Below are 26,927 nucleotides of genomic sequence, written 5' to 3'. Positions count from 1 at the left end.
CCAATCAAGCTTTTGAGCACGTTTTTGCTGTTGGTAGCGTGACATGACCTGTAGGGAGCATGCAGGCTGTGAGGTCGGGAAGCACAGTGCCGCAGTTGACAGACCCAGAGCCTGCCCTCGGTGGAAGGGTCTCCACTAACCTACAGGCTCCGAGTCAGGCTTGGCAGGACAGAAAAGTCTTCTCAAAACTACTACATAGAAAACCCATTTGCTACTTTTTCTGTGGTATGGTTACCAATAACTAATATTATTCAACAACAGAAGAGATTTCTTGTAAACTTCATATTTATTGATTTTTTTGGGACAAATTAGATCTTCTGAATCCCAAAGTGTACATATATATATTTATATATAGCTTTCTCCATAGGGAAAACACATATATCAAAGGAGGAGAGACATTTCTAAAGTGCCCCTTGTTATACAGTACTGAACATGATTTCTAAGAGCATTAGCGCAAATCCGAAGTTTCTGAGCAGGAATGACAGACGTGAGGAAAGAAAGGCTGCGGTTTGCTCTTTCCCCCACAGAACAGAAAGAAGTTTGCTGACTTTAAAAAAACAAACAGAAAAACCCCAAAGAAACATTTCTGGTAGTCATGGAGAAGGCAGATGAGACCCGGGATGTCTGGACCAGCTTAAGGGCTGGCCGAGCAGGACAAGCTGTTCTTCAAGTGGAGGCTAACACCGATGAAGGGGTTCAGCCATAACAGCATTGTGGAACTCCAAGGGGGAGAGAAAAACTGGCAGAGATGTGGGACTCATATGTGGGCAGGGTAGTGGCACTGTTACCTTTAAACCACAAGGGAGTAGAAGATGAGGAGGTCAGCAGCATCACCTGTCCATACACTAAAGGCCATTAAATAATCCACAAGAAAGCTCATTTGCCTGTATCAAATAAAATGGGAACTTTTCTCTCCAACCCCTACACTTTTTCCTGTGGAAAACACAGAGCAGCTGCATGCCTGGGTCACTGCTAGTTACCAGTATCTATCTTGGGATAAGAAGCCAATGGGGTTAAGGTGGGAGCAAAGGTTTCAATGCAGAAAGTAAGCCGTCATGCAAAATGGCATGTAAGAAGAACAGGACCGACCCACGCAGGCTGATCCCACAGGTCCTGCCAAGGCCAGCACACAGGGAAGGACGGAGCTGGGACAGGGGGGCTCTCGGCCAATGCTCGTGTGCTGAGCCCCGCTTCCCCACCCGGGCTTTTTCTCCTTCAATAAGCTCAGCCACTCTTGACTAGAAATGAGGCTTCCTGCCTCGATTTTGTTATTTTGTGAGTTGGAACAGTAAAGAAAGGCAAAAAGATGCTTCCTCCCCCTCCTAACGCAGCTACAGAAGGCAAAGCCACGCGGTTCCTCGTAAGAAGGGAGATGACCCTGTTGCAAAGACTCAGTTTTCAAGCGTTTCTGATGAGGAGCAACTGTCCTGATATCTAACGCTGATCTCTGAAATACTGGCACACAAAACACAACGTCCTTGGGAAAGCACCCACCTGTACAAGGAGACAACAAAGCCCTGGCAATTCTGCTAACCCCACAGTGTTAATGGTGCACTAGAAGTGAGAACAAACAATCTGTTTAAATGTTATTTAAGGATAAGGAATCCTTAAAGATTTGTCCATTCTGCTGTAGAAACTGTGCTAGCAACACTGGCAAGAGCTTCCTGGACTCAAGGATGCAAGGAAAAAAAAAAAAAAAAAAAAAGCAGCGTTAACTACAGAGCAACCCAGGGCTTTGTGAACAGATTTAATGCAATTCTCAGCCATGTCTGCTCAGAAGGCACGATCACGCTTGATCTCCGTTTGCTGTAATTACGCCTGCCTCCAGCACAGTTTCAGCCATAGGATGGATGGTATGGAACTGGCAAGTTTTCTTAATTAAACCTCTGCCACTGTTCACAGCAGTCCACAACCAGGCAGAAGTCCTGCTGGAGTCAACAGGCGTTTTGGGCAGACTATGGATCACGTTTTCCTGTGGAATATCTTGACCCCAAACTAGATGTAGCCAGCCAGCACACTGAAGGTGTGACTGCTCAGCCCCACCTTACCTCCTCCTCTGAACGGGTGTCACCTCCAAAGCGTACCTGGTCAGATGCTAGCAGGGACCATCCTCCCATCCTGCCCCAAGGAAAATGTCCACTGGCTACAGCAGGAATTTTGCCTGCATTAAGGACTACGGAGTATTTGTTTTTAAAAAGAGAGGAAGACAGAAAAGAGATCATTAATAGCAGTACTACACACAAAACGGTGCAAGGACCAGAATATTCAGTCAGCAATGAAACACATCCTAAGAAACCTCCCAGGCAGGTGGGCAAGTACCCGCAGAGCCAAACAATATCCCTCCTCTCATGACTCCGTGGGAGTTTGCCATTGACTTCAGTGAGATCTGACCTAACCACCAGAAAGGATGAACAAGAGGGTCACTCAGGATGAGGGGTTGTTCTTTGGTGCACGTCTCACTGTAGTCTGTAAGACACAAGTTATATGTACTGATCTCCTGGAGTATACCATTATCCTACACAAGAGCAGATTTTTTTCCCCCCAAAGAAAAAAAGATGTCAAAACTGCTTGCACTTCGGAAGATAACCACATCCACATTTATCCCTTTTCTAATCCACTGACTCCCACACTAAAACGTGGTCAGTTCAGGAACAAACTAACAAAGAAAAGTAACCCATGCAGCAAATCTACTTAATTTCTGTTGGTCTTCTTGTCCCAGGTTCCGCTCTATCAGGCCAGATAAACATATTGCAAGTTGCCAGCACAAAACATCTGCCTCTGCAAACCAAAAATGAACCCAAGAATCCTGGGGGCTTGGGACTGGCACAAGGAATCCTGAAAGGGGGAGTGCCATGCACAGAGATCTGCAAAATCCATTATTGCATCAGCAAAACCAAGCCAAAACAAAAAATAAAACCCCCAAAAAACCATCCAAACAAAACATTGTCAACCATTAAAATAATAAAAAACATTTTTTTGACATAGCTATAAAAATCATTTATAAAACTGCAACAAATGAAGTCTGGTTGTGTATTCTTTTTCCTTTTATTAGACAGGACAGAGAATTTCCTTAAAATGCCATAACAAGTCACAGTGATTTTAGATGGTTTTTTGAAATGTAATATATTGACGGGAAATACCTTTAACATGGTTTAACTTTCTTTTTTTGTCACTGTATATGTACCCTGGTCCACCAAACCATCTATCTTAAAGTTTCTTGTTTAGAGAGGACACTCTGTCTTCTTCCTCCAAAAATGAATTTTGTCTAATAATCCTGCAAAATAATCAACCTTACAAAAGGCCTTCTTCAAATGTTATATTTATATATATATGTATATACATATATATACACACACATACACACATATATATAAATATAGACTTCTATGATTTTTTTCCCATTCTACGCAATGTCTCAATAAAGAGATCAGCAATTTTTATTCTACAAAGAAGCAACACATAAAAGGGGAAAATTAAAGTCTTAAGAACATCATATCCATATTTCACTGATTACACATAAAAGGAAAAAAAATCACCATGAACAACTGTCTTTGAAGTTTTCTCGGATTAGCAAAATTCAAGTGCAGAGAGGCCCCGTCTCTCGCTGCCAGCGGCAGGTTGGTTACTGGGCGGCTGAGGACAGCCCAGCCCGGTGTCCCGCCACTCGGCATTTTCTGCACTTCCCTCCCGTGGAGTCGGACGTGGTTGGAATGTATGGAGTTTAGGAAAGGTTCCCAACAAAGACCTCGCCGTCGGACGATCCCCTCTAGGCCAGCTTCAGTGTGCTCACTGGGAATGATGGCATGGTTACCATAGTCACCGGATTTAGGACCGTTTGCCCAACTAACTGCGGGTGATGGACAACTTGGGTTCCTACAGCAGGCTTGGCCATCACCGCTTGCTGGCCAAGGTTTGTGGTTCCATTCACTTGCTGGTGCGAGATCGTGTGAGCAATATGGCTCACCACGGGCTGGCTGACGGCCACGGGCTGAGGGTAGATGGGCAGCTGCTGGCCGAGGTGGGCCATGTGGTTGATGGTGGCTGGGTGCACAGTGATGTGGCCGATAGGCTGAGCAGCAGTGGTAAGTTGCACAGGGCTGGACGTGGAAGGTGCAATGTGAGCAATGTGCTTGGTCTGTGGACCCTGAATCACGTGGTTGACAGTCTGAATGACCGAAGCGTGGGTAGTGGCGGTGTGGGCAATAACAGTCGATTGCACTGTTGAAGCCGCCACGATGTGAGTCTGTGCAGGGACGATCGCCTGCGGCTGGACCAGTGCTTGCGTCTGGATGGGAGGCTGTGCGTGGGCTGGGGTTTGTTTCTGCTGGATGGACAGGTGCTGAGGCAGAACCGCTGGGTGGTGGGAAGCAGCGTTTGAAGGGACGGCTTTCAGGAGCTCTGGGTGCTGGCGCTGGGTTAGTTTTGGTAATGAGTTCACTGGCCTGTCATCTTCCATGTCTTCATCCATGTTGTCTTCACCCTCTGGAAAAAACGAAAGGAAGAAACTCCCATAAAAAATGACAGCAGAGCACGAACTGGACCAACCAGCCTCCCTACAAGGCAGCACAGGCACAAGAGACAACAGCAGGAGGAGTCACTGAGCTACGGGCAGGCAGCACGGCACGGCGCAGCACGGCACGGCACAGCACAGCACAGCACACCCCTCTCCTCCCTGCTTGTGGGCCAAGGACCCAGAGCCAGGAAGGCGAGACTAGCTCGAAGCCCCGGCTAGAGAGGGTTGCTCACAACAGGCTGAGAGGTCTCGCTTGGGGCTGAGAGATCTTGCTCAGCAGGCAAGGGAAGCAACGTGAGCAGAAGCAGACGGAGAGCGCGTGGGCTGAACTCCGTCTGGGCTGACGAGGGCTCCTTCTGGGAAGAGGAACACGGTTTCCCCTCCTGTCCAGTTGTTCCACTGATTGGTACCAGCCCTTCTACTCCCAGAGCAGGAAGGAAACAGCCATGGAGAAACATGGCAGCAAGTTCCTCGTCTGGTTCTGGAAAACGGACTCTTGTCCAGTCCAGGAACTAATGAAGCAATGCAGAAACATGCTGACCCTGCGGAGATCAGGAAGACAAGCAGGGCACCTTGCACTGCCTCCTCTAAAGCCAGCCATGCAGCAGAGATTAAAAATCTCAGAAGATACAGAAGCAGCAGGAAAACCAGGGAACACACTTCCCTTTTGCAGGCTCTGTGGTTAGTAGTAGCTTGAAGCGATCATTTTCAGCAGAGGCCAGCTGGAGAGGTGAACGGCTGGCACTCCTATTGACAAAGCACTCCTACTCTCAACTTCCGTCAGCCTACACTGGGAGTCTGCGAGTATGTTCAAAGGTGATGAGCCTGATACAAGCCTGAATGAACCAGAAAACTCAGGTTTTCCCTTCCTGGAACCCGCTGTATCGTCTGCCTGAAGTGCCAAGAGCAAATGCTGTCAGGATTTGAAGGAACTGCTGCAAATGGTTATGGACTGCTACAGCCTCCTCATCTCTGGAAAGCAAAGCACTGTACATCCATGCACTGCCTATTCATCCTGCTGCAGATCACTGGTATGGAGAAAAGCATGCACTCTCCTGTCTCACAAAAACTTCTTACTGGGAACAGCATGTCAGATATTCATTAGTATCATTTCATCTTCACTGTGAATCCTTTTCACACAATGTGAAGGCTCATTAAGTTGTTCAAATGCTCTGGTGATCTTTCCTGTACCAATTCCTTCTTCTCTACGTGGCTGAATACCCTCCCACATCCATGCACAAATACATCAGGATGCTCATATGCCACTCAGTTCTAAAAAGTAGGGATGCATAGTTGTGCAAGAGGAAAACTAAGTTTTGAAAGCAGGCATCTCCATGTAAGATATCAGCAGACTGTGCAAACATGCACTTTGTATCTACCTAACGTTAATGCACGATTTTCAGTTTACTTTACACAAGCGGCAGTGTATTATTAGGCCAACATCAATGATTACAAACCACTTGAAAATGCTTTACTTTATTCTGAATGCAAAGAAACGTTGATGGTGCTAAATGAAGATCCCCACCACCACTATGTAACTGTGTCAGTGACATACAGCGATGATTACAAGAAGAGAAAAATTATGGGCACCTGATGCTGTCGAGGTAGATGCCTGGTCATCCTCCGGCTGAACTGTCTGTCGAATAATTCTGTCAATCTCCAAGATGTCCATCCACTGGCTCAACTCGTTCTTCAATTCTGCCAGTCGCTGCTGGGTAGCAATCTTCTCTCTTGCCAGCCGCTCCATCTCATGTTCATATTCTTTCTCCTTCCTCTTTAAAGTCTAAAGGCAGAGGGAAGAAAAAAGAAATATAAGAAAAACAAAGACGAGTATAATCTACACTAACCTGGTTGCTCCCATGTTCACAGCTCTTTTTTTTTTATTACCAGTTATGCTGGTGTAAAACATGTTCAGATATAGTTAGGCCTTTCAAACTCAGGCAGAAAGGGAAAGGACGAGAGCTGACCATGAAAACCTAAAAGGTTAACTTTGGCCAACTGCTTTCTGCCTTCTGAAAGAAAACTGATGAGCCTCCAAAACTGAAATGCTTAACTACGTCAGGTGTGAGTCCCTTCAACTCCAAGGGTAAGTTTAAAGCCTAGAACTCCTCAGGAAAAGCTGTAAGGCTTTCTCTCCGAAAAAAAGTACTTCTGCCACTCTAAAGACAGAAAATGAAATCTTCTTCCTGCATTCTTCCTCTTCCACTCTAACCTTCCCAACAGAACCGAAAAATTAAGAACCAGGAGCGCTGAAATATGACTATGACTCACATCTATAACATGGAAGCCAGACCCCTCCCAGCACAGCACTTTCCACCCTGATGACTTCCTAAGCTAAACACTGGACACCAATGGTACGTGTGTGCAGACACTGGCAAGAAAGAACCTCTGTAAGGACACCAACAAACGACCCATGGATGCAGAGCGCTCGTGGACCATGAAGCAGACTGTCCGAGGTCTCACACAGGTATTTGTTGGAGGTGCAGCAACCATAAACCAGGACTCCTCCCTTCTCTTTCAGTCCAAAGGAGCTCCCTGTTGCACTTCAACATCAGTTTAGAGCGACAGGGGTCAGTACTCAGTTCCCAACATCAGCCTCACTTCACCTGCCTTATGAAATATTTGAAGAGGATTAGGGCTTATTGCAGACTGGTCGGAGGGTGCCAAGGGAGGGAAACGGATGCAGTTCCCTCTGATCGCCAGGCAAGAGGACATGAGACCATGGTCAGTTAGCCACTCGGAGAGTGGGGCTATGGAGTTTTTACTACATACATCTATTCCCAAGCATCCCTAAGGAAAGGAAGCATCTACACAGAGAGCAGTGGTCCTGCATGGCAACAGACTGCTGGCCCATGGCTTGAGAAAGGTAGAAAACACCCCACATCCTTGCATGAAGACAGAAACCTTGTGCAGAGAACTCTGCTCTTATGCAGGAAGGTAAAACCACAGACATATTCAAGTATTTCTAAGACAAGCTGCATAGGAAGAGATAGTATCTTTTACTAAACCAACTGACAGTAGTTGGGGAAAAAAGGCAAGCCTTGGGCGCACAAGCCCAAGTAGGTCTACACAAAATCACGGTGCATTTCCGTAACCAGCATATAAATCATGGAGAGAAAGGGAACTTTAACATGGTCAGAAGAAAAAAAAAAAAGCACAAGTACCAATTAGCTTCCGAGCAACATACAACACACCAAGAGCTCCTGACCTAGAAGAGATGGCTAAGAGCAGACAATACCCTGCATCATGGGGGAAATCCTGAAGTCAATGCCAAGGAATGGTATATATTCTCCCCTTCTGCTAATACCGACTCAGCACTGGAAATATGATACGTTCATCAGCAGGGAAGAGATGCTGCATCAGTCAGCATGGTACACAAAAATGCCAAACACTATCCAGTACTATTAATGGGAAATATAAACCACATAGGTCTGATGGGGATTAATTATTGAGCAGTGCAGTGGAAAAACAATAGCTGATCTTCACAAAAGGTACTGGTTTATGAGATTTTAAGCCAATAGTATAGCACTGAACAGTAACAGGACAGGGAGCCTGTTCCCCAGCCCAAGTCAGCACTTACTATAGGCATAAAAGAGACAGAATAAGTGAAATCTGAAAAACCATGTATAGCCTGTCTGTTTTCTAAAGTTAAGTTTTGCCATTGGGAATCTAAATCACATACACACTTCAGAAAATACCAGCTATACAGACCTCCACAGAGCCTGCACGGATGCTCTTTTTCACTCACTGCTGGCAGGCACTGAATTTAAAAGCAAACCTTACACTTAGCAGAGCGGCAGAGGATCAGACTCATGATCTTCTGAATACGTGCTCTTTATTTCTCTCTCAAGTTCTCCAGGACAACTGCAATCAGAACCTGACCTCATGCATTTCAATGACTCTGCTGGTCTTTTATCTCAAAAGTTAGCCAGGAATAACTTCAAAGCCTGTTCAGCCAGGCCTTTAATTTAGCCTAAGCCAACACAATGACTAGGGTAGCTCCTGCCTTCTTACAGAAAAGTAAAATGAAAAAAAAGGTACCTTTGTCCTGATGTAACAAAAAAAGGAAGCATTTTTAAAATGGCCAAACAACGCGTATTAGCAGAGCACAATCACTCCAGATGTGTAAACGGAGACAACTCCTCTCAACAAGGCTTACGCTTTGCCTCCTGGCACAGCTGGCTTTAACTCAGCTAAAAGCCTCTCGAAACGGACAGTTTTCAGGCCAAGGGGGCAGTTCTGTCCCTCTCTCTGCTTTTCAAACAGTAAGCAGGCAGCAGATATGCCAACTGCTCAATACCAAGGTTTTATACTGGGAAACCCCAGCAGACCTGTAGCCTACAGCAGCGAGAGGGACAAAACTGGGACAGCAGAGTGTCCGCAGCAGGGAAGGTCTTTCGGTGCAGAAAAGCAGGTAAGTGGGGACAGGGACTCCCAGGACCCCGAGCTCTGCACCAGCACTGACTCCTAGCCTGGAGACGGCGTTTAGATTCGTACGTGGCTGAAGCCAAAATCCGTATGCTAGTTTTAACGTCTGTTATCCTACTGAGTGCAGCCGAAGCACTCTGCCTGACCCAGAAAACACAGTAATGCTGCACGTGTGCTTTGGTTTCCTTGCAGCTGAAGGGATGTAGGTGGGACAGAGGGCAAAGCTAAGGCAACGAGGAAGGTGCATGCTCCTGTACTCAGGTTTAAATGTGCAAGAAGAGAACTCATCTGAATGTCTTCCTCTTTACTCTCTAATTAGCAAAGAAGCAAGTAGGAGAAAGCCTGAGACTAAAATCACTGCATACACACACGAGCCCAGCCCTCTCTGCAGCATTTCTCTCCAAGCACGTTCTCCGTGCAGTTACTCACAGGGCACGATCACAAAAGGACAGAATACAGTAACACAGCTTTCCAGGAAGAATAAGAAAGAAGTCTGTGCAGCCTCAGCACCCGTATCGTGCACAGCACAAGCATATTCGAGCACGTTTGGCTTCCTTCCCTGCTGCGAGAGAAGACTCCCAGCACCAGGGGAAACCACAACTATGAGGTATGGGAGGATGGCTGGTAATTAGTTACAAACTTTTAATTACTGAAAAGGCAGGCAAACCCTTAGCAAGCACCAGGATGAGTCTCCCAGCGAGCAGGGCCAGGGAGCTCGCTCTGTCGCTCTCCGGGTGCTCCACTCCTCCGTCACAGGCTTCGGGACATGGCACTGCTCCAAGCCCAGCCCCACAGGCTCTGCCTCCCTCCGGGTTGCCGGCAGCCCCAGCCCTCCCCGTGATGGAAAACAGCTTGACGGGGTGCCAGCTCCCGGCAGCCACTCGCCCCGACCACACGCTCCTCCCGGGGCTCCTGCAAACGGCCCCCCTGGCCGGCGTGCCGGCCGGCTGGGTGCTCTCCAAGGGAAGCTGCTGGGGAGGCTGGAGGAGCAGATGGGCTGGAGTCTCTGCTGGCACCAGTAATCTTTCAAAAACTATTCTAGGATGCAGTTCAGCGTGGCTCGCTCGGTAAAGACAGATCTCCCGGCTGAGCTGCTACTTGGCCCAATAATGAACTTGGTGTGATTAACCGGAGCCTTCCTCCCTCTCCTGCAGCACTGGCCTTGCAGGGTGCAGCCCCCTCCCGGGCTCTGCAGGAGCTGTGTGTGTGCCCTGCGGGGGCCAAGGACCCGACCCCGACCCACCAGCCTCTGTGCAGCAGCCACAGGAACCTGCCGGAAAGGGGACAGGGAGTAGGGACCCTCCTGGCTTTGTACCTCTTCTCACTGGCAGCCAGTATGGAAGAGGGTGCATGCACATCTCCCTGTGTCCCCTCTGACCAGCATCGCCAGCAGCCCCTTGGACAGATGGATATCTGGCATCTGCCTGCCAACAGGTTATTTTCTGCAAATCACCCTGCCCACGTCAGGTGCCAGGTTTTCCCACTACTCGGTAGAAAGACCACAGCAACAGCCAAACCTTAGTCATTCTGACTTTGCTCGCCTACCTACTCCCAAACAGAAAACACCTTCAGAGACATGTTCTGGTCTCCAGTTCATTTCTTCTAAAACAGGAATTTCTTACAACAGCGGCAGTATCACAATGGATCCTATGCAATACCAAAAAAAAAAAAAAAAAAAAAAGTCACAGCTGTTTTAAAATAAGAAGCAGCCACACAGACACTCCTTCACCAAACCCAAACCTTTGGGATTTTCCAACAGAATAGGCACACAAGGCTAGAGCTGAAATGGGAAGATGGGACCCTGAAACTACATACAACAAAATAACTGATTTAGACTGAAATTTCAGTAAAAGGAACTCATACAAATGCCCGACCACCTGTCTTTCAAGGTCTGAAATTTCATTAAGGCAGAGGTATGCGTGTCTGGACAGCTGCAGGTCAGTAACCGCCATCCAACCCACTTCCCCTGCTGCTGGCAATGGAGAGGGTTCTGATAAGGTGCTGGTACCTGGGATGACAATTAAGCTGCCTGCCAAGATCCTGAAGGATACACGTCCCCAGGTTTGACCCAAGCCTGAAGACTCAAACCCTTGTTCCTGAATTCCCTCCCCAGAAGATGCTATTTTCCTTCGGACTGTCTTGCTGTTTCTCTCAGGACATGGTCCCCACAGCAGGGGACAGGTCTGGAGTCCCCCAGACTCTGGGAAGTCACTACTTTAAGGCTGGTTGCACCAAAAGGTGAGAAAACCTGAGGAGAGTTCAAACCAAACGGCTTTGCCTGTTGGAGTAGGCAATCAGCTAGCAGGAAAGAGGGCTCACCAAAATGCGCCTTTGCTGTTTCTTGTACTAGCAGATATAACCGAGGCAGCTGGAGTCCCTCCTCCCAAGGTTAAGCTGAATCTGAAACACTACAGTATTAAAAAAACCAAACCATCCCAACCTCGTTATTGTAATCAACTGATGAAAAATTTCTGCCACACACCAAGCAGCTCAACAAGCACCCGGGCGTCACAGGACCACCAGCAGACTCCTTTCTCATCACAGCAGTCCCTTCACCCAGGGTGACAGGACAAGCACTTGCAGAGACAATACGGGCTTGAGGACAGCGGTGGTCTAGCAGAAGCCCCCAGTTGGCAATCTCTGCGTCCAGGCTTGGAGGTCCCTATTCCAGTGCTGACCTTGTAGCTAGACTTCAAATGTTGTTAAAACCTTCTGCCTGCCTCCCTTCTGTATCTGCTGCAGCTTTGGGCTGGGAGATGCTAGGAGACATGAAAATCTGTGTGATTTCCAAGTTTATCTGACTTTGAATTATCTGAATGTGAAACAATTACAAAAAAAAAAAAAATCCAGCTGAGTTTCCTCATGATAGGCAGTTAATGTGCTTTACAAGTTTTATGCTTAGCCTAGATTCATCTTATGTCATGGACTTAGTCCCTGGCGAGGATGAGGACCCGTGCACATCCAGGGAAAGTGCTCAGGGAAAGCCTGCTGTGTGGCCAAGCGCTCCCACTGCCCAGGCTCTCACGGTGCACAGGTCCCTCCCTGCACGCAGCGCAATGCTGCGGTTTGGGAAGCCGACACTGACCTCACAGAGCCGGTCGGAGCAGACCCAGTGCCCCTTCCTTCTTCTGCACCTAGCCAGCATCACTGCCACCCCCTGCATCTCTGTTTAACCAGAGAAGGAGCACAGAGACGGGATCATGCCTGCAGCTGCCTGGTGCGAACTCTTCCGCTTAACCTGGTTCATGAAGTACTGATCCTGTTTCTTCATGGTGGAAAAGCTGCTGAAGTTATCTGCATTTCTGTTTTCCCACTTCCTTGGACAGCGGCGAGGACCGACTGGTGCTAGGAGCTGCAAAGCCCTGAGGAAGGCAAGGTGTAGTCATCCGCAGTTTTGGTTCTCTGTTCTGTACAAAGCAGCGGGGCTCTCACAAGCCAAAGCCGGTGAGAGTTGACTTGAGCACAACCCACGTGTACCAAAGAAGGCAGCATGGCTTCCACCAGCTCAACAGACGCACACCCCCCCGCCCAAGACTGCTCTTTTCCAACCAACAAACTTCAGCACAGACCCTTCTCCTTATGTTTGTGCAGTGATGATTGTAGGATTTCTTTTTTTAATGTTAAGAAATTAGAAGCCTTGGTTGCCCAGGCAACTTTTACTCTGCAGTGTAAGAAAGCTACAGAAGCTACAACTTCAAAATTGATTTATTTTTCACTTCTATCCACTTAAAAAAATTCCACAAGAGCATCACTTAAAAGCACCAGTAAACCCTGACCCTAATATGGGGGAAGCTGATCCACCTCAGGAGGAAATCATGGATTTCCTTATTTTCATGTGAATCCATCCATGGCTTTTGACAGTTGGGAAGTTTTGCAAATCAGCTGCTGGCTCTGGTGAAAACGAGGTGATCATTTCACTCCAAACATTTACAGTTCTCGCAGTTTAACTCCTAACCACGCGCAAAATAGGGAGCTGAGGCCAAATAAAATGCACAGTAATCGTTTGCTGCAGGGATCAGTATCCCTGCAAGAACCACTCTGTGAAAGCTGTACTTAAAAGGTGCTTTGACCACGTAGCCACACACTTCAGAGTGTGTGTAATAAAAAGTGCAAGAGTGGTCCCGCAGAAAACGTGCAAAGTTTGAAGCTGAGAGCAAGTCCTCTGCTCGGCAATGACTGCAGAGGACCAAGGGCCCGGGACCCGGCTCTGACCGCAATCCTCTCCAGGGCAGTCGCCATCTGCACTGTGCGCAGCCGCTGCTGCTCCCGTATGCAGGTGGAAACAGTGACAAGGAAGCAAGGGCGGTGATGAAGAGTCCCTTCATCTTTTATTTAAACAGCAGTGACCAAATTAAAATCCATACGTGGGTTTGCTTTTGCTCCCCATTGAGTATCTGATTTTCCTCCTTTACACGTAGCTGTCAGCTTCAAAGCAGTCTTTACCCACATGGATTATTAAAGCAAGACCAGCACAAACTGCAGTGACAGCAAACACCCGATGCAATACCAGTTGTAACATTTCACTCCTTTGAGCCCATTCTTCTCACTGTTTCAGAGCTGCTATTTGGTCCTTGTGTGCATCCCACTTGCCATTATTTGGTAAACAAACCAGACACAAACTACTGTTGTCTCTACGCAGCAGCAGTCATTTGTCACTGTAAAGAATTTTCCATTTTATAGCCGGCTGTAATTAAATTGCTTATTCTTATGTCAAGATTGAAAATAATGCCTCCAATGCTTTCTCTGCGCTTGCCTCAAGAATAATGCTAGCCCTGTAGTTGGCATTAGTGAGGTTTAAAAGGTCTTATTAAAAAGCTCCCCTTATAAACATTATATTAGCAATTTTAAAACACACTTTCAATTACGAGCTCTTCCAAAAGCATATTTCAGCTGTTGTGCTCTATTACATGGCATTCACTGATTAAAAATTCCTCATCAATGAGCAATCATGAAAGTGATTTGCAATTTTGAGCCAGACTCTTTAACTCTTTGCTACTGGGATCGCAGCCACTGCAGCAAACCAAGGAGCTGCCTCACCTGCAGGACCTCCACGCGATTCAGCACAGACCCAACCCAGCCGGTCAGGCTTTCTACTGCTGTACGGAGTTTTGATTCCTATATAAAATGCAAAAAAAAGCTAAGTCCTAAGAAAAGGATCTTATCCTTGCAGGGACTGCCACGGTACAACAGATCTACAGCAGGAGTAGTCCACCAGCCTGTCTCCACAAACGTTGCAAGCAGAAAACATCAGAAGACACAGGGATGCTGAGGAGCCTGCAGTCCCCAAACAGCCCAAATCCCCAAGACTCTGCTGGCAGAGGTGCCACACTCACCTGTAGTGCTTTGGGGTTTTGCATTAGTTTTATCAATTTTGGGTACTCCTACTCTGAATCACACTAAATTTTCTATGAAGTTCTTCAGGTGTGACAAGCAATTTGTTTAAAGCCCAGCATCTGGAGAAATCGCCTGCCCCAACTCAACCCAAGCTGCCGTGATGACAGAGAGCCCAAGAAAGCAGGAAAACCAAGAGCCGCTGGTTCCCCCACCAGCAGCAGGCTGGCGTCCCCAGCCTCCGCACCGAGCCTGCGCACCAGCAGCGGCTGCCTGCACCAGCAAAGGTCATGGCATCCACTGGAGCCTGCCTGCAAAGGACCTGCTCCTGCATCCCAGACCTCCGGGACCCCTGGGACCCCAGCTCCTGCTGATGCCAACGGGACCCCTTGGTCTGTGGGAAGCGGCACCGGGCAGGATCAGGGCATCAGCAGAGGTAGCTGTGGTACCTCTCCCTTCTGCTCGCGTGAAACCCCAGCTGGTTGCCACGGGAACCAAAGCCATGGTTTCCATGGAAACTGCTTCATTCGGCTGGCTCTCGGAGATGAAATCCCGCAGCGGTGCCGGATGCGCTAGCCTGGTACCACCGATGGGAAAACACAGGTCGCGGCACAACAGTACCACCGCGGCGGCTGACGTCGCTGCCGCTCTGCTCTCCCTGGGGCAGACGTGGCTCTCCCACGCATGCCGCCCGCTAAAATCACCCACCTGCAGCTACACCCAGACAGCGTGTACTACAGCCGTTTCTCTGTGGGTTTCCCCCGAGAGCCTTTGCTCGGTATGGGATTACCGTCTCCCTTTCCCCAGACGCAATATAAAATCACGACGGGCTCGACCCAAAGCCCCGAGATGTTAACGTTGCACTGGGGGAAACGTGGGGAGGGGTCCGGCGATGACCAGTTCTCAGCGGGTTGGGAGAAGTGACAGCTTGTGCGTCGAGGGAGGGGAGGAGCAGAACAAGGACTTCAGGCTGCCACTGTGCACCGATTTCAGCCTCCTGAGCTCTCAAAGCTGACACTTCACACGAGCACCAAAACCAAAATAAAACTTGCAAAGTGAAACTGAGACCATCCCACGCTACTCGTAAGTCTAATCGCCAGCGCTCTGCAGCGGGCTGATCGGATCCCAGGCACGGCCGCTGCCCCGTAGATCCTTCAAAGCAGATGAGGCAATCTGCAGCGTGGCGTGAACCCCGGGGCGCAAACGACCCCGACGGGCCATTCGCCAGCAGCCTCGTGACCCAGCTCTTCCATGTGTTTAACCCCCAGACAAGGAAGGCAGCCAAAAAGCGCTGTTGTATTCTGGGAGGTGACTTCACCCTCACACGCACGCAGCAAGCACGGTGACTTCAGGAAACGAGCAAGTCAGTCGTTTGCTGCAGAGGCTGCACTGGCTTTTCTGCAAGTACGAGAGAAGCGTGCTGGGCAGGGGCTTGTCATCATTGCATTTTTGTGCGCCCACCACTGTTCAATCTAGTTGCAAGGGAAGAGATAATATCTAGATAGAAATACTTCACAGAATGGGAAATCTGCCTGGAGCAGAGAACTCATGGGAAAATGAGAACATGCTTTGTTATTTACGTTTATTATTTGCACAGTTAGCACTGAAGACTCCTGATAAAAAAAGACATTGGGCTGTAATCTCTGAAACAAAAATACAGCTGAAATATGGCTATCTGCACTGGCCTTGCAGATCCAAGAGGACCCAGTCTCCTGAAGCACCCTCCCTGGAGAAAGTACAGTTACTAGGGTAGAGGGTAGGAAGAATCCAAATCAGGAAGACAAAGAATAAATTAAAAAAAAAAAAAAAGCAGCAAGTGACTAGAACACAGAGTACAAACACAAACCAGGGAAAGGCATAGCCATGCCCAGGGTCAATCACCAAAACCATGCTGGCTTCTACCAGTTTAGTAGATCTGGTTTATTCCTTGATATGACTCTCAAGGTTAAGAGAAATTCAATGTTAAAAAAACTGAAGTATTATTTGCAATGACTAGGTGATAAGTTTGGTTGTGCATTTTGATTTTTCTATTTTTTTTTAAATAGTCTGTCATTCATGAAATAAGTGAGACATTTTTAGTGATGCTAATGGATTCTAGATGCCCAAAGACCCCAAAATACTGTGGTGTCTGTTATTCAGAAAAGTATTCCAAACAACTTATTTTAATTTGTTTGGTGTGGGAAATACATCTTTGGTATAACTGTAATAATTTTCTGCAAGCAAAAACAAAGCATGCTGCATTTCAAAGAGCAATTATTATTAATGACACAAGTGCTGGATGCGGGACCCTCGCAAGCCTTTCCTGAGCCTACGTGATGATGTCCAGACAGCAGTTCTGGAGGGCAACAAGCAGTTACGCTTTAGAGCTGCAGCCAGATCTCTTACTGCTACAGATGAGGAGGAGATTAATGTGGAGACATATTATCTCTACATCTACTTGCTGCAGTATTCTTGTATTTTTCTTGGAGGCATCTCACAGCAGCCGCTGTGGGAGACAAAGCAGAGTTTTGGACGGGTCCCGGGTGCGGCGCTCCCTTTGTTCGTATCCCTATGCGGGCTCAGCCAACAGGCAAGATGTACCAGCGAGCTGTGCATCAGAACATAACGCTGCCCAGGCTTTGAGCAGCTGCCCAGGAGAGCAGGTGGGCGAGGACTTTCCCTGGGAAAAGAGCACACCTCCCAAAACATGGTTTTGGCAGGTGATGGTGGTCCCAACAACCATGAGCTCTGACAGAACCACCCTGCCCAGCATTAGAGGACCACCACCCCACCGCACACGTGCCGCGGCAGCGGGTCTGGGAGGCTGAGGTCCTGGTGACTCAGAGAAGGATGCCATCCTCCCGCACCACCTCTCTTCCCTGTTTCTCCATCCTTGGAAGGAGGGCAGCTCCAGTTACTCACATCCCGACGGCTCCACCTACGGCCCACGGAGCAGATCTGGGTCACCAGAGGATTTCTCTTAACCTCCCTCCCTCATTGTTATGGCCACGGCGGCAGTGGGAGGATGTAAAACCCAGTTGTTAAATACAAACCAACTCCAGCGCCTGTGCAAGGCCATGAATCAAAGCCGTGCACTTGAGTGAAAATCTTTATCTCCGTGCTAAAGGGTTGAGGGCTGCAAGCGCTGGCTGGCACAGTGGCTGCGGTGCCCACCGTGCCCGCACACCAGCAGCACTCAGACCCCCCACTGCTGCTCACGAAGGTGGTCCCAAGGCTGAGCTCCTCTGCTCCACTGGGCTGAGAGATTGCCTTAGAGTAGGTAAAGTCCCATGAAGTTCTTAAATATGAAGTGATAGGAAGGTGCCAGCTGCTGGGGACGATGAGCTCTGAATCACAACACACACTGCTCTGAAAGAGCAGAGAATACAGAAAGCATCGACCAGCTTTCTGCAAACCCACCCAACCTGCGCAACATTAACATCACTGCAGAACGTTTGCAGAATGAAATCAATCTTCTTTTAGAGACACTTTCGTCTCAAAGATCTCAGCGTTTTGGGAAGAGGAGCAAAATAAAAGTTGTTCTTTCTAACGCCGCAGGAACTGCACAATCACCCTCCGGGAGCTGTTCTCCTAAAACGCGAATATAGTGAATAATCAGGTACCTGCCCAACAGATGGCACCCAACTCGCACCTACTTTGTACAGGTCACCTGCCATCTACCTTCCTCTTTCGACCAGAGCCATAATTTTCAAAGACACAATTTTCCCTAAATGCTGTCTCAGGATGACCTGAGCAGCCTAGTTATTCAGATCAAGACGTATCTCAGCATTACAGGACTAACATTCCCTACTTGACACCCTCATTAGCAGACTGCGGACTGTATTTTCTCCCATGGGTGCTATACTGACTGTCCTCAAAGGAACAGTATGTCACCAAGAGGGATTTAAGAAAACAGTAAGAACTCCACAGTGAAAGGGACATTCTAAATGTAAACTTGACATTTTAACTCATAATGATGTAAAAGATGAGTAAGACAGATAAAAGAAAAAGAAATTGGGGGAAAAAAAATCCATTTTTTCTGCCTTGTTTATTTGATGCACGTGTTATCATCCTGTGCAGAAGCAGCTTCACTGCTTCACCAGGTCACCCAGCTTCCCATGGTCTGCGCCTGTCTTCCCCACAGTGACAGCAAAGAGAAAGGCACAAAAAAGAAGTCACAGCTGCACACAGAAAAGTGTTCAGACAAAACCACAAGAATTGGCAGGGCAAGTCCAAGGCACAGGCAGGATCAGAGTCACTATTAATTTTTGATAAATAACTGAGACAGGAAGCCTTGTAAAAATCTTACCCATATTTCCATATCCTCCAAAGCATGCTTTATCAGTATTTCTATCACATCAGAGTAACATCGACACGACAACAGGAGATTAAGCTGATACCAACTTCCTGCTGCTGTATGACAGACAGTTTCAAAATCCCCCTCATTTATTATTTTATAGTTGACAAAGGCTGCTACCGACATCTACAACTGCAAAGCTCTGTGTAACATGGGCTGAAGTCTGCTGCACTTAGACACATGCAACGATTATTATTTTCTTGCAACTATTTGTTTGTAATTTTAATCCATCAGTAATTACTTCATTGTAATTTTAAAGAGTATCAACATACACCTTTGCTACTGCTAACAAGAACAGGAATCCAAACTACCCTTGTAACTTGTGCCACGGGGTCCCTGACCTCTGACCTCTTCCCTATCAGGCTCTCAGGGAAGAACTAAAACACAAACCAAACTGAATGGTTATGATGTCAGTGGGGTTTTTGGTTTGTTTGGGGGTTTTGCCTTGTTTTAAAGGCAGGTGACCTCTGCAATATTAGAAATAAAATAAAGCCTGTGCGATCAAGCTGTAATTATCACCGCTTTCATCACATCACATGCACTCCCTTCTCTTCCGTGCCTGCTCTCTGACAGCAAATGACAACCAGCACGAGCAATGGCACCTAAACAGGCTACAACACAACCATCATTTTGAAACCCTGTGCTATGCTTCACTTACAGGTTGTTTTGGTTTTTACAACCTTGAGTGCTTCTTTAAACTACTACTTAAATGACAGCAGTATGATAGATGTTTTTTTAATTGTTAGAGAATCTACATGTACAAGATTTATAATTCTGTTTACCCTTTCCAAACTCTCGTGTATGAGTCACAAGCGAGACACTGTTAAAAAAAAAAAAAAAAACAAACCACCATCCCTTTTGGCAAAGGTTAAGAAACAGCTTCCACTCACTCAACAAGGTTCAAACTCTGGGCATTTGTAAATACTCTCTTGCATGACACATTTTGTGGCCACTCCTACAAATAAAAATCCACTGACTGCTCTCTGGACGGAGCCTCCCTTCAGGCAGATCATGCTGCAGCTGGGGAGGGGTGGCAAAGGATTTAATTTCAGACGTCCACAACCGCCTGGGAGCCCACATCAGTTTTGGCGGATGTGCCAGCTTGAGTACCAAACTCTCTGATTCAAGATGGGAATCCCACGTTTCTTCTACTCAATGACTGTGCAAGTTGTCCAAAGGGAAAACAATGTCAGTGCTACTGCATGCTAAGCACAGTCCCAGGCTACATGCTGGAAGCTATTAAAACATGCCTGACAGTGGAAACTCTGGCTGGCTGGCTCAGATTGGCATGCTGAGTGCCAAGGGACTGGAAGCTCTCTGAGCATCTCCTGGCTTCTCAGGTTGAGCACCCCACCTCCCATATCAATGTAGCCCAATGTCATGCCTCTGAAGCTAAAATAAATTCTCCAATAACTCCATTAAGGGCAGGAACTAGACCCTGCACTTGCTGTGCATGAACAACTCCCACTGGCTCCAGTGGAAGATCAGCCCTACGTCCTAATTCTTACCTGTTTCATGTTTTTAAGCAGGTTCCAACTTGCTTTACTTTATTAAACACTGTTTTTTCAAAGGTCTTATTTCTCTTCACTTTCTGAAGTCTACAGATGACACCATGTTGCATGACCACAGCCTATTGTTGCTGGAAGCCTTTATTATTGGCAATGAAATTCAGGCTAATTAGACAAGATAGAATCAATTGATCAGGTCAGGTAAACAACATGAAGAAGCACTGCTTGGCATGTGAGTGCTGTTCACATGAAGGAGGCACTGGAAGTACTAAGGACCCAGTTCTTACTAGGCAAGTTTTATAGAAGATAAGTATATTCACCTAGTAGCCGGCACAGAACAAAAAAAAAAAAAAAAAAAAAAAAAAAAAAAAAGTTACAGCTATACTTTTCAAGGTGGGAAACTTAATTGGATTCAGCATCACAGTTGGGCTTATGCATTTTGATCAATAATCCAGACACTACAGTGCTTGAATGTAAATGAGTTCTATTCTTTATACAACACCAAATACTAATGTCAAATGTGTGGGGTTATTGTCTGCAGTACAGCATCTCCCTACATCAGGATCCGGCATGTTTGTAGTGTTCTCCTTTACCTATGTAACACCTAAACCCTAACTTAAGCATTACCATGGGACTTTAAAAATCCACCTGTCTTGTTCTGGTCCTCTACACTAGACAGGGATAAATTATTTTGCTCAGGCACTGATGAAGCAACCAATAAATAAAACCAAACCAAACCAAAAGAAGAGATGCTGTGGTTATCAACAGGAAAATTTAACAAATGTGAAAACAGGATCTGGTCTGTTCACATGTCCATGAGATCAGCTTAAAAAGGACAGCACAAAGGACTTTCTACATGCACTATTTAAGGCATCCTTGGACGGTACTCTGTATACATTCTGCCCTTGAGGGAGTCAATTCTGTTGTTTATTGTTGGCATAGATGGGAAACTGCATCATTTTTAGGTGCACAGCATGTTGCTTCAGGCAGTTTGAAAAGCCAAAAGAGACTAAGTGAGGATAAACAATTTAAACATCTCATATAAACAATTAGCATTACTGATGAGGACAGGTAAGTCAGTTCACGATGGATTTCTACTCCTGACAGGAGGTCAGGAATCAGCTTTGTAATTTATTGTTTGTCTTACACAGCATCCTGTGCTCTCAGCTTAGTTGGTGACTGTTGAGAACATACCACATGGACAGGAGAGGTGGCAGAAGAGCACACGCTGCAAACAGCCGTGACAAAGGAGGAAAAAGACACAAGGAAAGTCGAAATAACCAACGTGCTAATGGTGAAAAACTGAACCAGCCTCCTGCATCAAAGTACAATGGCTGATGCTGACACGTCCTCTACTGCAGGATTATGGTTTTTTGTTTAGGAAGGGATAGAGTCCATTCTCCTGCCTAGGATAATCACTTCTCCCTTTATGCTTACTGGTTTGAGTTTGCTGAACTACTATTTTTCTTTCCGTCTGACAATGATCAGAGACCTATGAACTTCTGTCCTTACTTTAACTTCAATCTAAAGCAGTTACATATGACAAAGGAAAATAACATCGATCTGAGCAGTGGTGACCTAGTCAGCAGGTCAGCTGAGGCCACAGTACGGCCATGTGAAGCCAGTTCAGCTGAGAAAGCCCGCGTTTGTAATCAGATGAGGAAATTAGGCACACTTCCCTCAAAACAAACAATGCAGTAATTTACTTGGGAATCTAAAGAGATGTCAATTACTTTGAGTCCAGTACACTTTTTCTTTTTTTTTTAGCATGAACATTTTTATTTTTTTTTTAGCTCCTGAGAAAGGCATCAGACCACAGAAACTGTGAGGTGCTGCTTCCACTCACTGCAAGGAGCGGGGAGGGAGCTGCAGCCTGGCACGTCCCCAGCCTCAGCTGGGTTTGGAAGAAGAAGATTTCCATCATGAAGATGGAGACTATTTTACTTTGGTAAAATACTTCTCTGGCTAGCTGGTCTACAGTTCAAGTGACAGCAAGAGGCCTGCAGCCTGTTAACACGAGCAGTCTTGTGACTTGTAAATGGCTTTGCCACTCCTTTATACATTTCTCTAAGCACACACAACCACAAAAATCAGAAGACTGGTTTGCACCACAAATTCATCTGGGTGATTCCTGGGAATACTACGGGCATGGCCCAAGAGGCAAGTTTCCAGCTCGTGTCAGTCAGTGGCCTTGCTCCAATACCCATCACGTCGGCGGGATGTGGGGTACAGTGCCAACCCTAGCTCCTGGGGGAGAAAGAAATTCTACCCTTCCTGAGGCAATAAATGACAAATTGGTCATATTATAAATTGTAAATTCATCACAGCTGTTTTCTGTCTCTAACACTAGAAGCAGCAAGTAGGACCGTTAGATTACTTCTATGAATTTGTAAGCAAGGTCCATTCTTAAACAGAGCAAATACTCCTCTGTAAGACTAGGGCCCAACATCTATCATCACAGCATTCCCACCCCCTCCCCAATACTTCTGCAATATCTGAGCAGCCCGTGCAGTAGTTTGGATCACAGCGGTGCCCTGCCTTGCAGTCTTCAAAGGATTTTACTCTTTGCCGTTTGCACACCCTGGGAAGCTCAGCTTTGTCTAATATTTTGTAAGCATGTTACTATTCAGTCAGCATTTGTCTAATATTTTGTAAGCATGTTATTATTTAGACAGCATTAGACTCTAGTTGCAGTGGGGAAACTGGCAAACAAGCAAGACTTGCAGTGCGATCTGAAATCTGCCAGACTGCAGCCACGGTGCTCGCGAGCTGTCTCATTGTGGCTGTCCCCATGTCACCTGGTGAGCAAATCGCCTGGATGTTATCTTACACTAAATATGCAATAGAAAATAACCCCTGAAACTGGAAGGTGTTCAGGTACCATAGTGACAGGCACAGTTTGAGAACACAGAAGAGAAAACAGTCTTGCTTAAGGGCTTCAATTAGCTTCCAACTAAGATGATTACAACATTTCCTAGGGGCCAAGGAATCCTTCAAAGAGAATCAAATCAAAACGTCCAGCTGCATGGACGTCCTGGCTATGAACTGCGTCTGACGTCTTCTGCTCCCTGGCCACCCCAGCAGCACCTTCATCCAGCAGAAGCGAAGCGCGGACGCTGCTTCGGCAGCAGGTGCTGGCCAGCCTCGGCCGAGGGGACGGGGCTCTGCTCGCTCAAAGCAAACAGCGTTTTCTTCCCACCGCGGTTTTTTCCATGTCACTTCACGCATCTTAGAAACTTTCTGGAGGCCCCCGGCATTTTCACTCACGTTTTGCAGGAAGGAAAGCAAAGAACGAAGGGCGAGGTGGCCCGCGTAACAAACGCGCTTTGTCAGAGGCTCTGCGGCGCGGGACCGGAGCCCACCCCGCTGCCGTGACCCACAGGGACAACTCCCTCAGCTGAGAGCCACAGCACAACAGCCTACACCGCCTACAACTGAATCACCATTTAAAGGGATTATTAACTTCCAGCTGCGTTCAGCCTAATTTCCTTTGTGCAACAGTGTGTTTAATTGCAGAGATTCTAATTTACTGTTGCAGAGCACAAGCCCAGCTCTAAGGATAAATTAAAATGACAGCTCCATGGGAAGTTTGGAATTTAACTTTCTGACTTATCTGATTTGATGCAGATACAAATATTTAAATCCAGCCAAGGAAACAAACAGCCTGTTTCTAAGAAGTTCCAGCTGGAATGGGGGAAAAAGGATTTTGTAGGAAGAGAGACTGCAACAATTAGTGCACTGTCATAGTCCTTGCGGGCATAGATCATCAGCTAAGCAGAGCTTCAGGGTCAGCACGCTGCACTCCTCCTCTGCAAGACTCATTTGGGCTTGTTTTTTTGGCGGTTTCTTTCCCCTTTAGTGAAAAACTACTTTGCTATATTGAGAATAAGAGGTTTTACTTTTAAATCTCCTTTGTACAATTCCCCTGTTCTCATTTCAAGGGAGAGAGGTATGCACCAAGCCTGTCGAGTGAAACACACCAAGTCTGGTGCGTGATTTGCTGCCAAGGCGGCAGTGTTTCTTTTGTTTTTCTCTTGTAATCATGACCAACTCTGTGCTCCTGTCTGCAGATCAGGCTGGGATTCATCTCACCCAGCCTGAGCTGGTAAGAGGTGTCCCAGCCCAGTCCGCAGTCCCACCTATGCTCTCTGTAACCCCTGGGGAGAAGCGAGCGTCATCTGCAGGCAGTTCATCCCATCCATGCTGATGCATGTTATTTTCGTTGAGACAGTTCAAAGCTAAATTCAAACCGAATTAAAAATTATTTTCTCTAAAAATTCATTTTTAACTCTCAAAATTCACATCAGATTTCTAATAATCTGGGGTCTTTTTCAGGCAAATAAACAGAGCACTCAAACTTTTACTGCAACTGCATCCCGTGATCCAGGCGCAGACCCACGGCAAAGCCGCTGCCAAGGAAAACACTCGGCTTTCGGGATACTCCCTGCTGCTTGCGAGCTCAAGCGAGCAGCCGCCAGAGACGCTCTCGCTGCCCCGCCAGAGGAGGAGAAGGCGAGACGCGGCGAGCGGCAGACGCTGTGCCAGTGGAGGTGGTTAATACGAGCGGCACGGCCCCGCCGCGTCCGCCGACCGCGGGGCGGCAAGCTGGCCCCGCTGCCGGGTCAGGCACGGCCACGCAGCCCACTGGCTCGCTCACCGGCCACCCCGGGCTGGCAATCCAGCCACACGGGGGCCGGCGTTCGCCATGTGCTCGCTGCACACGTGGAAGGTGGACGCTGGCACGGGAGCTCCTGGCCGGAGGGGAGGGCGGGAGGCCGGGACGAGCCCGAGGTCGCCATGACCTTTGCCGCCATGGCGGGCGAGTGCCTGGCGCGGGCTGGCGGACCGATCCGCCTCCTTCCCTCTGCCAGTGCCAGCCCGGTGCCGGATGGACGGACAGACGGATGGATGGACGCGGCGGCACGCAGGCTGACCCCGTCCCGGTGCCGCGGCCACCCTCGGGCCATCACGGGTGATGAGGCAGCGCTCCTTTGCGGCACAGTCCGGGTCCAGGCAGGCTCCTGGCAGGGGAGCTGGTGCTGCGCCTGCAGCCCGCGGCCCCGGGGCTTTAGTCGGGTTTTGCTCTTGCACGCACCTCCCGCATCCCAACCGCCTGCCCCCCCCGGCCTCCCCTCCCGCCCGGCAGGGTCGGCTCAGTGCCGGGGTCCTGCGGCACCCCGACCCGGCGTGTCCACCATAAAAACAGCTCCGTTACCCTTAAGGCCACCTGCGAGCGGGAAGCTGGAGAGACAACGTTTGGACGAGAGAGTTCAGTTCTCTGCACTGAAACTGGTGGGAGAAGCAGAGGGCTGCTCCCCGCGTGCTCCCCAAAGCCAGCCCGGAGGGAATGTGGGCAACCGGGGGAGGTTCTGAGAGGCTGGTACCGGCACCGCACGCCCGAGACGAGTCACCGCAGCAGGTCCTCCCGCAAGCCATGACACCTGTGGCAGGTAAACTAGAGCTGTGCAGATACAGCCACCTTTGGTGTGACGGTCCCCAACACCGGGATGCAAATATTGCACCGCTAACTGTCAGAACTTCTGCATTTTTCGTTCACTGAATGATTAAATACACTGCAATTACACCACTCCGAGACCCCCTTCAGCCCCAGACGGTGGGCACACAGAACAGCACAGGCACACCAGAGTAGCGGGGTCGACAGACCTGATCCCAGCCATTCTGATTCCCAGAATGGATCCATGCTGGGAAAAGCAATTCAAAGGCGCCACTGAAATGGACCCTGAGTGGCAGAAACTTAAAGGAAACAAAATGCGGTTCTGAATCTGTGAATACCTTCTGGACCATCATAAAAGTAGTCTACACTTCCTAAGAGGATGTGACAAGAGTTTGTTGGTACGTATGCTTGCAGGTAGCACAAAACTGCATTGAGTCTAAGCCTCAAAACATTTCACAGTGGATCCAGAGAAGGGGGAGAGGAAGAATCGGCCATCCCCACCGACATCCTCAGAGAGAATTTTAAACTGTCTTCCAAAAGCACAGAATAAAAATGCTGCCAGAGAGCAGAGTCTGCTCACGGAGAGGTCTGCACCTGCATCAATATTCACAGAGCATCAGCTACCACGCCAGAAACAGCTCCATTCATGACATTGTGAGTCCGGACTCAACTTCCCGAACACGAGAGCAGGTGATCAGATCGCTCCATCTCCCTTACTGCTAATGGAAGCTCATCTCTACCGACACCAGCCTGCCTAAAATCAAATGAAAGGCTCAGATCTCTTCGAACGCCCATTAGGCTGCAATACAACCATGTCTCCAAAAATGACCTTTTAAGCAACATAGATTTTTTTCCTTTTGTTTGCCGTCCTCCAGTGGCTGGGTACCATTAGAATTTGCCCCAACCAAAGCCTCTCTAAGCGAAGTTGCCAGTCAAGACTGATGAGAAGGGCTGAGCTGGTCTAAGTCTTAAAGGCAACAAGTAGTTAGTGACTCTCCAAAGCAAAGCTGATGCAAGTAATCAATGTCCAGTACTTCTGAACATAGGAGTGAAATGGTATTTGAGAGAGACTGAGGAAAATGGGAAGATTAAGCGAGGAAAAAAGATGATGCTTTACTGTGGAAAAGCCCATTGTGAACAGTCCTCAGCACCCTTTATTCCAGCCAAAACGTATGAGGTCTATTGGCTCTCTTTATTCGCACTATAAATTTAGCAACTCTTCCATTTTCCAGATGAATTTTAATTGCCTTACATGCTATTGATTTCACAGTCACAGAAGACATCTCTAAGAATTTCTTTTGTGCTACCATTAACCACTTTTACAAATATTAAATAAGCAAACACTAACACATAATT

The 26,927-nt window shown here is 47.7% G+C and overlaps 1 protein-coding gene across 2 annotated transcripts in view; it reads right to left on the bottom strand.

The window, feature by feature from the left end:
- Positions 1 to 3,021: 3,021 nt before the first annotated feature.
- The window catches only part of MNT (MAX network transcriptional repressor), a 44,693-nt gene continuing 20,787 nt past the window's right edge, over positions 3,022 to 26,927 (bottom strand). For both annotated transcript variants that reach the window (XM_069790815.1, XM_069790814.1), the window contains 2 exons: positions 6,104 to 6,296; positions 3,022 to 4,482 (listed from right to left, as the gene is read on the bottom strand). In XM_069790815.1, coding sequence (XP_069646916.1) covers positions 3,767 to 4,482; positions 6,104 to 6,296 — 909 coding nt within the window. In that variant the 3' untranslated portion in view covers positions 3,022 to 3,766. The remainder of the gene's footprint in view (positions 4,483 to 6,103; positions 6,297 to 26,927) is intronic.

This window comes from Haliaeetus albicilla, chromosome 9 (genome assembly GCF_947461875.1).
Source record: "Haliaeetus albicilla chromosome 9, bHalAlb1.1, whole genome shotgun sequence".
NCBI classification, from domain to species: domain Eukaryota; kingdom Metazoa; phylum Chordata; class Aves; order Accipitriformes; family Accipitridae; genus Haliaeetus; species Haliaeetus albicilla.
Note: the sequence above shows the minus strand (reverse complement) of the source record. Positions and strands in the feature narration are given on the sequence as shown.